At 35.1% G+C, this 13518-nt stretch overlaps 1 protein-coding gene across 1 annotated transcript in view; it reads left to right on the top strand.

Annotated features, from left to right (window-relative positions):
* Window positions 1-13518, top strand: part of Myo10A (unconventional myosin 10A) — a 257780-nt gene that overhangs the window by 41968 nt on the left and 202294 nt on the right. The window contains exon 2 of the mRNA XM_085949682.1: window positions 2106-2300. Coding sequence (XP_085805808.1) covers window positions 2175-2300 — 126 coding nt within the window. The 5' untranslated portion in view covers window positions 2106-2174. The remainder of the gene's footprint in view (window positions 1-2105; window positions 2301-13518) is intronic.

The following is a 13518-nucleotide window of genomic DNA, read 5'->3' as shown; positions in this document are numbered from 1 at the left end:
CCAAGGTAGAATGCAAGAACTCGCGGATGTCAGTCAAACGGTCGGTCTGAAGATAAATGTCGCAAAGACAAAAGTGATGAGGAACTGTTTTTCGGACCCTGCGATTATCTGTATTTCTGGCAGCCAACTCGAGCAAGTCAGCAGCTACGTATATCTCGGACAGCAGGTGTCCATAGACGGAAGCATGCACGATGAAATTGCTCGAAGAACAAAGCTGGGATGGAGTGCTTTCGGACGTCTGAATAGTATCTTCAAGAGTGACCTACCATTATGTCTTAAGCGTAGGGTGTTCAACCAATGTGTGCTACCCGTGCTCACGTATGGCTGCGAGACGTGGACCCTCAACACGAGAGATGTCCAAAGGCTAAGAGTCACACAGCGAGGCATGGAGAGGTGTATGTTGGGCATCACGCGAAAGAACCGTAAGAGAAACGAATGGGTTAGGAAGCAGACAAGAGTACGCAATGTAATAGACGTTGCCAAACAGCTGAAATGGAGATGGGCGGGGCACATTGCTCGCCGAAAGGACGGCCGCTGGACAAATACCGTCATCCAGTGGTACCCAAGGGGCACGAAACGGCCACAGGGTCGCCCTAAAAGCCGCTGGATTGACGAACTGGTAAAGTTCGGCGGAAGTACGTGGCAGCGTACTACACAGGACCGAGGGAGTTGGAGAAAGCTTGGGGAGGCCTTCATCCAGCAGTGGATTGACCCCGGCTGATGATGAGTAGATAATAGTCAAAAAATATTCGTTTATCTTTAGAATATCTAAAATGATGCCATCAAAACATACATAATTTTAGAGATTTTATAGATATAAGATTTTTTTTTATAAATTATGGTTTGGTTATGCAGGTCTTGATGAATTAAAAAAAAACTGACCAACACAATCTGTAATATTATGTATTCGTAATTCAACGAAAACAAATTTAATAAGGATGACTGAAAAAGTGTGCCCTATTTTTGTAGGATCGCCCATAGTATTCCTTAACTATTATGGTTTGGTTAGGTAGGGTTTAATTGAAATTTAAAAACCAACCAGCATCATCTGCAAATGCCCAAAAATATTCATTAAAATAATTTGATTATTATTGTTTATTTATTGTGCAATTGGGTATATAGTAACAAAGAAAAAAAATATTTAGAATGTAAGACTTACACATTGTTTCAAGATTCATTAAGTTTAAAACTCGTAACTCATGTAGAAAATAAAGTAAGGAATAAAGTACTTTTTTTAAATATAGAATGCCCACAAAAAGTCATCGCTCGCGAATTTGATTGATATATAGATATGCCATTAAAATTGTATAAGTTCAAGTAAGAACATTTAAAACCGCTGGGCTGTCTCCTTGAATACTTTCGGCGACCAAATTGCTGTAGTTCCCTCTATCCTGGTCCAGTCGTATCAGTTCACCAACGGCTTGGGCAATGAATAAAATCTTATTCTACCTTTCCTTATATTATCGTACTGTTACGTCCCCAAAAAGCGGAGTAGTTTAAGTAAAATAGATTATCGCTTTCACTAGTTCTTTTAGGTTTCGTAATTACGAATTTAAATACTCTTTCTACGTGTAAACGTATTATTTGCTATTTTATTATTATACAGAGGACTATGGAAATAGGACTCTGTTAAAGTCTCTTTTGTTTTGTCAGGAATAGCGAAAAGAGAGCGGAAAACTTCACATGAGATATCAAATTGAAAGAGAAGAACTTTTGATAGACGTTTCGATTTATTAAACGGAGAAGAATTACAGTAATACCGATATTACAACTAACAGAAAGCCAGCTTACAATACAAGAGGTACAATGGTTGACAGAGAACTAACAAATTCATTACGTGTGCAATGGTTCATATATGGAAAGAAATAATATTCTAAAAACTTCTAATTATCAACACAAATAACATTATATTATTGTTTGTGGTTTTCTGGAATTAATTAAAATAATTGAATCAATATTTAAATTAACAATATTATCGATATCAAAGAGGATGCTGTTGTTATCAGAGGAAGTTGCGGTTTCTCTAATTAGAATCTGTTATCTACTTATTGATTTTATGCATAATAGTGCGTTGTATTCTAATATTTCTTTTTTCTATTTTTTAGGTGTTATGAGGCGGCATAATCATTCCACCCTCGGCCGCTGACGAGCCGGCGACGGCAAGCGAAGTCGATATGGACTGGCCCACGGGAGCGGCCGTCTGGTTCGACCCAGGCGTGGGCCACAGTCTCCCCGGTGAGGTCTTGGAGACTCACAAGGCCGCGCAGGTTGTCATCGTGCAGGCGCTCATCAATGGCAAGGTAAGAAGACGCACATTCAAGCTCATATCAGTCAAAATGTAGTGTATTGTATAGATAACGTGACGTTTTAGGTAGCCTATCCCGATGTCCCCAGGCACAGCTTCAGGACGCCGAAATATCCCGTTTTCAGAAAGAGAACAACCACGGTAACAATTTCAAAAAAATGGCGCGAGAAATCAAATAGAAAAAAACACAGTCGCAGTTCTTAAAGCAATGTTGAACATGTACCGTTTAAAAAAATCGTTTTTTTTTCGGTTAGGTTAGGTACATGTTCAAACACGCGCGTTAACACGATCTTACTCCCTACTTCAGTTTTAGTTTGTCAATTTATGGCTACGGCCGTATGTTGTAGCTTTTAACCACTGGGGAATGCCAAAAGAATTGGCGTATTTCAAAAAACACTACCTTATTCTTAGGTCAATAATTATTATAAACCAATCATTATTCGTAGGATGTTTATCACACTTGAATGGTCAAAGACATAGCTTATAATGAGTATCTTTAGAATTATCTTCAAATGTGTTAATCTTGCCCATTTTTTGAATAATAAAATGCCTAATTCTTGTCAAATTTGGGATCACAGAGATTATCAATATAATTTTGTATCGTAAATATTTAACTATAATAATGTCGACATAAATTATACTGATGGTTTTATAAATGCGATTAAAAATAAATAAATGTAAAAAATCTTAACACCACTGCACATTTATGTACTGAAATATGACTATATTCTAAAACGTTAGAGCGAGAGGTTTAAAAGACTACTATTTTATGTAATAAAAATACTTTATGCAGTCATCAAATGTTTAAAATAAATATAAAGGATAATAAGGCTTCAAAATTATATAAATAGATTATATACAACGCTTAAGGAATGTCCAGGTTCATGATTTGAAAATAGAATAAAAGCTCCATTTTGACCCACGCTGAGCACGTCCGCCCTTAAACACAGTCTATATTACTATTGAATGTAGATACTCATTTTTTACATATTATGTATTAACGACTCAATTCATATGGTCTAATTTGTGCTATCGACAAAATCCATCCCGTGACCGATGCGTTGGACATACCTGGTATAAATCATGCAAAGAAACAAACACCTTCCTTCATAATAGATAGCAAAATAATATGGGAAATATATTATCTTGGGAAGTAATATGTTATAACGGAATTCTTCGCAATGTCCGATATAAAAAAATATATATATATTACGGTTTTCCAGTGAGGAAATTTACATACGTAGGAGTTTGTAGTTAATTAATAATATTATTATATATTGGACTCTGGTCATGCGTTAAACACGACCGGTATATTTACACGATATAAACGTTTCCGCAAAATATTCGCCGATGACGTATGCGTATATCCCGTTAGGCGCGTCGAAGGAGTGATTTTTCGATTATACGGTTCGATGTTGGCGATGGAACTTGCCGGTATATTCCCGCTGCACGGTGTCTTATGGAATGCAGTAATATCGAACCTTATAAAATAATGAAATTATATGACCAGTGTTGCAAACTGTATTTACAAATAATTACAAGATAAAAATAACTTTTTATATACAACGTTTTTAAATTTTCTGTCGAATCATATAAACTTGACTAGCTTAAACGATCAAAAAATTTTGTACTTGTTAGAAATACTGAATAAAATATAGAATACTTACTGAAATGTCATTTTGACATATCGTATTGTTTTCCATAGTAACGCACGTATATATTAATAATTTAGTTGCTAGGACCCCAGACCCCTAGCAACCAATAGTGTTTTACTTTTTTACATATTTCTTCCGAAATAACTTTTCATACAAAACAGAATTAACTGAAGATGAATTCAATTCTACTTAAAGATGGCTAAAATTACTAAAAGAATGCATTGGCATCGTGTTCTGATATATTCTAAAAGTTTCAAATGTCTAGTTAGTCGGGAAGTTAGTTGAAAATCGATTGCAAGATTTGTACTGGATAAACAACCATCGGACAAACAAGAATACGACCTAATAAAAACGTTGTAAAATATGTCGGAATAAGAAAATAAGCTAAATGACAGAAAAAATGTTAGATTTTCTCAAAAAGACTGGTATTGTTGTTTTAATTTAATAAAACGCATTTTTTTTGTAGTACTTATTCCACTTTTAATCAATAAATTAGGACCGGTTTTGTCCGCCTCAGAGGGACATTTTCAACTGAATACATTTTTTTTAAACAATATTTATCAAACAAAATCCAAAGCGACAGAAATAATATTACAATAGGTACATAAATTATCCGTCCAATAATACCTTCCCAATAACAAATTAATTTAAAATTAATGTGGTTGGACATTAAAGTGGAATAAGTACTACAGAAAAAAATGCGTTTTATTAAATTAAAACAACAATACAATGCAGTTCCACCATTAATTGACAGTTCACAAAATAAAAGAAACAAAAAGACTGCTATTAAAAAAAGTCATTATTATTTACATTGTGAGATTGAGGTAGAATTTCTTGTTTCACAACTAAAGATCTAATACACCAGCAGGCTCGCAGATCCAACTAGATATAAATTAATATACATTTTAACATACATACTATATTAATTAGCTATTTTCTGTCTTGGAAATTCAATATCTAAGGTACATAATAATATGTGTTAAAGTTGAGGAGTTTTTTCTTTGCTATTTGAATTAGCATATTATTATGATGGAGATAATATGTTTGATAAATTAAAAATTGAATGTAAATGCCCCTTACATACATTAATTCTATCATCACACGATGGCCGAGCGATGACATTAGAAATAGAACAAGTTTAGTGATTTACCAATGTCTAAATCAAAATGCCCACGATGGCTTATGTATCGGCTTATAATGTTGTGGATCCTAGGTTAGAATCCTGGGTCTGGCAAATACATAATATGTATATTGTTTAAGGAAGACTAACTCGTATGCGGTTTGTTTTCCTTAATGTTTGCGCACCTACTCTGTACGTATTAATTAAAAAGTTGACCGCGAACTGCAAGTCGTACCGTGTGAATGACACCTCGGGCAGCATAATGTCCCCGCGCATGCGTGCCCGGCCCGGCGTACGTGTGTCACCATTCTATGACACTCGTGACACATCGCTCGGCGAAGAAATGTGGCCTGCCAGACACTTTCGGAAGTGACCCCGCTCTGCGATTCGTCGAACCGAGGTGAACCGAGTGGCTACTTTATCCGGTTTCTATATCGATTCTTACGACATTTTTTTTCCAATCGCGGCTAATCAGAATGTTTCGATTCGGGGCAAACAGCTGTTTAAGGTAAGTTCCGTGACCCTACGATCATGATACTTGATGGAAATGCTTTGGAAAATATTTCTCATTATTGAGCTTAATTCAAAAGTTCTCCTCGCTAGCTAAGCGATATATTATTCTTTTCGCCATCCGCACGGCTGAGGTATCAAGATGCCTGTAGCGTCCTTCATTCTGCCAAATCATCGAATCAGGGAGTACCTTTACCACACAAACCTTTTATTTATTTTCTATAACTCTTTCTTTAAGGCCATGCATTAGTTGAGGCACGGTCTAAAAAGATCGTTGCTAGGCGATGCGCGGATTGCGGGTGGCGGGTGAAAATGACGCCTGTCAAACGAAATATTATTTGTCATATAAATCCAACATACGTCCATTTTATGTTCTGTTTATTGTTCTATTAGTAACAATAATAATATATTCATTGACATGTTTTAGTTTTAAAGTAAATGGGTAACGTTTTTAGTCATCTTTACACGATTTTAGAATTAATTGACCCGTCGCCATCACGCAGCAAAGTGACGTGTTCCTGGGTCAACATTCTCTCACTGAATGGCAGCGAGTCCAAAATTTCGTCGCGCGTACAGTTGAAAATTATTTGGCACTATGGTGTATGGTTGCTACATCAGTCCCGTGCAGCATCGCTTCGGGACAAGGAAGTGTGGCACTAAAATCTTTTTATTCTGACATGTTTATAGCGTTATGGAAGGCGGCTGTGCACAAACCGCGGCTGCATATACATGGCGGGTGGAGATGGGGTAACTCAAATCCTTGATGTTCAATGGCGATTCTAGATAACCGGCTTGACTCTTGACCATTACACCAGTCAATTCTTGACTGGCCATGGTTGATTCGCTGCCAAGGTGTTTGAGTTTGAACTTGTCACTCGACCAATATGTCCATTTGGTGGAAAACTACAGGGTGCAAACCACTTCCTCTGGGTATGTCCAAGAATGTGCTCTGAAAGGGAAGATATTATGCTCAAGATACTGTTTTTTCATATTTTTGTTCAAGCTTGTTATTGCTAATATTATGCCATGGATGTCCTTCTTAGAGATATTAAATAAAAAAGAGGGGCAAGGAATCGGCTTTCTCATACAACTGAATTAAGCAGGCCAAGAATTGCCGACAACTTACGAGAAATAGCGACGCGATAAAAAAAATTCAGGGCATCACGGAGGATTTACTTCGGTCATTATAACGTACCCATATAATTAATAATGTTGTTAATAAATTTTGCCGAAAATTGATTACCAGCCTGCCTCACCATACTTTTTATATAACCTGCCTGTTTCACCATACTTTCATATAACCTGCCGCCCCTAGATTTCATTATACTGTACTGGGATGATTCTTGGAAAAAAACCCCAGGACACTGATTGCTCGCCCTTAAGTGGACAGGATAGTTTGACTTTCATTATTACTACTTCGGTCGAGTTTAGATTGGAAGAAACATCTTTAACACCGGAAATATACTAAAAGCTAAACAAATTTCCCTCGTAGAAATCGGGTGGTCGGGAGACATAATATCAACCGATATTATGTCTCCGATAAGATATGATTAACATCCTGCGATTCGCCACATAAGCATAATAATATATGGGATTCGAAACTACGGTGAATCGATAGGAACAAGTTCATGACTTAGGGCTCGGCTCTTCACCTCTCATTTTCCCATTTCCTGTTCCAAGATTTTTGGTTTCTATGACATTTACTGCCGAATACCCGAAACCACAAATTTATGTCGATCGGCGATTCGGCGGATTGGTCCGTTTGTCAAGCAGAGGGAGAGTTATATCCGATATTGACCCGTATTGTCTGAGATAAGGGAAAAGCAGTTGTAGTCGCCTAAAGCAAGCAGCCACCGCATACACATCTATCATCGAGAGTCGTGACTGTACGTCAGCGTATTGAAGATTGCATTGAATTATTTAAAAAATCATGATAAAAAGTGATGTTAGTTTCTCGAGATTTTTTGTTCATAAATTTCAAAATTTTTATTTCTTGAGAATCAATGAAAATGTCGAGAATTCGAGATTTATTTACCAGGGAAATATATATTATATATAGGTATGTATATATAAATGCGATTTGGACGTAGCGTTGTCAACTGAGTATTATTTCATGCCAGTATCTATCGTTTTAGAGTAATTTGTCAGTGAAAACTTTTGCCGGAATAGCTAAAATAATACCTGTATAAAAAGCTCTGTCGATTTTGATTCTGGATGGAAAATATTATAAAAAGATTCTAATTTTAATTTTGAACAAAAATTGGGAAATTCGTAACAAAAAATTGGTTCTAGTTATAAAATCTACATTACATCTTACATAACAATCCGGAGAATTCTGGTAATCTTGAGAATCGAAAAAAATGAAAAATCATAAGCGTACACGAATACACTTACTAAATCTACACTTTTAAACGATTATTCGAGGAGATGGTAAATCTACGAAATCAAAATGTCCACCAAAATTATTGTTTAGAATAGAAGAATGCTATTTTCTGGTTACATGTTACAAGGACAGTAGGTAAATATTTTCAAATAATATTAATACTACCATTTATTATAAGTAACATAACATTATATTCTTCGATTATGTTTATTGGGCTGTCACTAAGCATGGTTGCGTGATTTTTTATTAAGTATACGCATCATGTACCGTTAATCTTATGCAAATTTGCATCGCCTTTAACATTTATATTGCCGAATTAAACCGCGGGTCAAGTTCGAATGAAGCAACATGTATATTTATAGTATAAATGCAAGGATAGTTGGTCAATATTATAGGTAATAGGTAATATTATGATAAATATGACTCCAAAAATACAATACCACAAAATAATATTACACTAAATCATACAGGTTTATGAATATTATATTTTCTCGTTACAGTATCTGGGTATTGGTATACTACAGGGATGGCGAACCTATGGCACGCGAGATGATTTTGCATGGCACGCGAATGTTTCATTTTGAAGAGAAAAGAAATTACTATGTTTATATTTATAAGTACTTATTTAAAAACATTTTTTTTTTATAAAAACGTTTTACTAATAAATATATGAGTAAAAATAATGACGACATAGCCATGAGTATTTTCTTCGGTTTTTCATATTATGTTTACCAATCGATGCGCAAACGGAAACGACGAAATTCATGCATAAAATGACAAATCGCATTGTATAAAAAATAGCAGGCAAATCATTTTCAAGAATAATCATTACGTTTAATGTAAATATGCAATTGCATAGCTCTGTACTTAGGATTGGGCAATTAAAAATAAAAAAAATCAATCAACAAAAATTATGAAATTAATTATCAAAAACTGTTTGTTATTTTACCTCAAACATAAGCTCTAAAAATGGAAAACCGTTCAGTGATGGAGAAAATAATATGAAAGAAGAGTGATTTAAAATGCTTCCACGATATCTTTGAGAATTTTAAAACAAGGAACGAAATATTCAAATAATAAAAGATATGCCTACGGCTAGAAATACGATCGAATATAGAATATCAAGAACTCAAATGTAATTTTTAAGCTATTTTAATGGAATTTTTATAAAGTATTGTTTTAGAAAACTTTAAAAAAACCTTTTTTCACCTTGAAAAACACCAGACAGTCGAAAAATATTTTTTGGGAAATTTTGGCACGCGTACGTAAAAAGGTTCGCCAACCCTGGTATACTAGATACTAGGTATATACCTATTATCCTACGCCTGAGTTAGTAGTCATATTATATTAATTGAAATCAAGGATACATAGTCGTCAAAACGAAAGTCATAAACAAGATAATGTAAATATGTGCATTATATTTTAAAACTGATATCAATCTATATATTATTTTTTTTAGAACCGTGTACCTATTTATTTTTTTGACGTTTTTCCGATATGATCATTTAAAATTCGAACATAGTGTAATAATGTAGTACAGACCTACAGACGTATCTGTAGAATGGCCAAAAATGAAACTACGAACTACCATATTACGCCATTTTGAAAATTTCATTCGAGTGTCAGATTTTGTCCAGTTACGAGTCTTGATTGGGTAGTTTTCGACAGTGGCTCCCCCATCCCATTCTTCAGATAAGTTTGTAGGTCTGTAACATAATATTATTATGGTTGTCATTTGTTTCAAATATTTGAAGGAATGCACCTAAATTCGAACATCAGCTGTTCCATGTTCGCCATCTTGTAAATGAGATTATAATAAATTGAAATCTCGTTAAATTTACCATTTGGAGTGATCAAACTTATAAACAGGTTCTAAAATATATATTGATCAGCGAAATACGAAGAAGTAGTTGGTAGTCAATAATGGCTATAATGAAAAATCTAAAATCTGTATAAATACAATGAGAATAATATTATGTCAAGAAGTTTTTATTCCTGTCTACTATGGAGATGGGCTCGAGGTGTTTTGGTTATAGATCCAGTAACTCGTTACTGTGATGGCAAACGGTTATAAGTTATAACATAACTGAGTCGCTTAGAATCATAACTCACATATTCCAAAAATCAAGTTTTGAGATAATCGCTAAAAACCAACAGAGCACTATTTTTTGTAATTAGAAGAACAGTATTGAACTCCCTAGAATATTAACGAGTGAGAGAGTCGAATAACTTTTTTTTTTAAAAAATATATATACCTAATACTCCTAACGTTGCAGACATACAGCATACTATGAGAAATAGAGCTCCCCGATTGGTTAGGAAGGCGTTGGTGACAAAACTCTATTCTTTGAAATATACGACATATTACACCAACAATGAACTTTGTCAACGATTTTCACATGGTTTAAATTGACTTTTAATACTCAACTATTTTTCGGTATATAGATTAATTCATTTAGAATCACTTGGCATATTTAACTAAAAAACGACAAAATTGCAATATGTGAGTTATGATTCTAAGCGACTCAACTGCAGTTTACACAATTTAACAGGAGAGCAAAAACAAACTTTTGAGATCAGACTGACAAGAGCTAGTTTAGACGATATTTTGAAGTATTTTATATCAAAATAAGCGGAATTAACATCCCAACACAAACCTCAAATCATTTCTTTTAAAAAGATTGAAGTTTTATTGATCTTGCATTTTAAGCAGATATATCTTTTTGCCATATCAACTTTTTTCACAGTTGGTCAGATAGATGCAGATATCTTTTAACGGAACTATGTAGCCAATAGTCTAATATTTTGCCGCATCAAAGAATGTACAATTTGGACGACATTATAGAAGAAAACTAAAAAAATGAAAAAACAGCAGTTATAACCGTCATTGTCCGGCAACTTGTACGTATGCAGTTCGCCGTATCACACTTTACCGTGAAATGGTGTATCGGAAATATATGGCCGTATATTTAAGATCGTCCAGACTCTTTCATGTCTAAATAAACGCGGTTCTTATCGGTTTACACTTTACAGGAAACCAGCAGCAAACACATTTTGAAAATAGCCGATATGCTGGTTTATTTGTTAAGTTAGGTTAGGTTTTCATACTTGAATTCATGAATTTTGCCAAAATCAGCCATGAACATTGTATTAATGTTCATATTGAATCTAATAAAATTGAAGACCATATAGTATACGGTCACCTCTTTCCGATAGAAAGTTCATGGCGAACTGTGCCACGGTGAAATGTTTTACGTCAAATTTACATGTAACCATACTGTCTGCAATCACAGTACCGAACTTAAAAACAATTTCTTTAGATTCTCACGATCCATCCCACGCCCCTTGTCTTGTCATATTACTACAGTCGTATTATTAGAGCGCATATTCGAAACCTGCTGGGCATGGCCCCCACATCCTAAAGCGGGCCCTTAGGCTAGGATCTTTAGCGGGCCCCCTACCTATCGCTAAGGATAAAAGCAGTGTGACGCTCTAAAGTAGCGTTTTTCAAATGGTGTACGCGGAAAATTAATGTGTATATTTTTTAAAGTTTTATTGTATATTTTAATACAACCATTTGAATTATGGAGATGTCGAGTATTGATACACAATTAAAAATTGTATTTTACAACCGCATAATTTAAAATATTAATATAAGGAAAATAGCGCCGCAGTCGACTTTTTCTTTATTAGTAAAGCAAATATGTTATGTGTCTTTATCTCACTTACCTGGTCGACTCGCCTCGCCGGGCCCCCAGGCTAGAGCCCTGTCAGCCCCCCCCCCCCCTTGTGGAGGCCATGCTGCTGGGTGTCGTAGCTAGCAAGTAAATTCGCGCATTCGCATGTAGGTATACGTAGACGTCGCAATTTCCATTATGCGATATCACGCATCGGGAATTTATAGCAATATGACCTTTATTGTAATGGCGTTAGAGCAGTGTTTCTAACGTCATTGTTCATTTGAGCGATCCCGTTCGAACCGAACCATTCGGCAGACCCAACAAAAAGCATCAGGAATTTATAGCAATATCACCTTTATTGTAATGGCTTTAGAACAGATTATGCCATTCGGCAGACCCGACAATAAAGTGAGTGTCCTTTTCTTTTCCAGATGATTCGTCCATATTAATGTCATTGTATTTTGTCAAAAAAAAATTGTGTTGTAAAGTTATGTATGTTAATAAATTAATGTTTACACATATCATGCCACAAACTAAACTTGTTTTGACCATCGCCGATCAAAAGCAATAATCGAATATCTTTATTTTTTGCTCAATTCTATTCATGCCTACAGGTTTTTTCAACTTTCTACGCAGAGAATGTCTAGCGGGCCAATTAAATGTGTATTAATTGAAAATTATTGTTGAGGAGAATCACTGTGTTATTTTGAAAGTGTTTACTGCGTATTGTTTGCCATCCGATCATTATTTCGATAATTTGGCGGCACTTAAATCAAAATGGCGCGGAAGTTAAATAAAATGCGATTTACTTACAGTCGTCAATCCAAATACATATTTAATTTATTGAAGATGAAAGTAGGTATGTGTAGCAAGCATTCGGTAAGGCTTCGGCCTCATAGGCAGGTGCATCGCTAGCCCTGAGCAAGATGCTATGCTTGTCTACTAAAAACACTACTGCCACAGTGCAGGCTACGTGCTTAGGTACAAATAAAGTTGGGTATTTCTCGAGAAAATCTCAATCTCGAGATTCGGGATTTCCAGAAAAGAATTCTCGGGAATTCTCGAGATATCGGGAAATTTAAAAAAAACCTGTAAAAATCCTAAAATCAGTGTGAAAACACACATTTAAAAAAATATGATTTTTTTTTATTTATGTAAGAAGACAAACAAAATAGAAGTAGGAAAACAAAAATAATTCAAAACATTACTTATTAAAATGGAATTTCAAAAAACACATACTGTCAATCGCTGCGTCTAACAATCGCGTACGCTTTTAATACACAAAATTCCCCGATGTTGCAAAAATTGCGCTCATTTTGAGTCGACGTTGGCTTAATAGTAATTGTGTTAAATGCCCCGATCAGTCTTTGCACGTTTTGTGTTTTCTGTCCTTTTTTTTCATATAGAAAATCGTTTTTTCAATTAATATTTGATAATAAAGAAATCCCGAGTCCCGAGAAAAGATTCTCGAGATCCGGGAGTTCCCGAAATGTGAAAAATTTCAATTCCCGAGATTCAGGATTGAAAATTTCTCGAGAATTCCCGTCGGGAAACCCAACTCTAGATGCTATGCTTGTCTACTAAAAACACTACTGCCACATTGCAGGCTACGTGCTTAGGTACAAATTCATTTGACATTTGGGAGCGCTCAAGTCAACAACGATATTATGTCACTCTCAAAATTAACCAGAAAGCTACTTCTCACAGAGAATTTAAGTTTTAAATTTAAAAAGTCTCTAATTCGAACTTGTTGGATGCATTCATCCCATGCGTCATTCATATCCTCAAAATATACGGTGTTTGACGTTTGTCATACTGAAGAAACATCCGCCATCTTGCAAACTCAATGACAATGGCAAAATCAC

Source organism: Rhyacophila brunnea, unplaced genomic scaffold (genome assembly GCF_057557595.1).
Source record: "Rhyacophila brunnea isolate RB1 unplaced genomic scaffold, BYU_Rbru_1.0 scaffold_22, whole genome shotgun sequence".
Lineage (NCBI taxonomy): Eukaryota > Metazoa > Arthropoda > Insecta > Trichoptera > Rhyacophilidae > Rhyacophila > Rhyacophila brunnea.
This window is presented reverse-complemented; position numbering and strand designations above follow the sequence as displayed.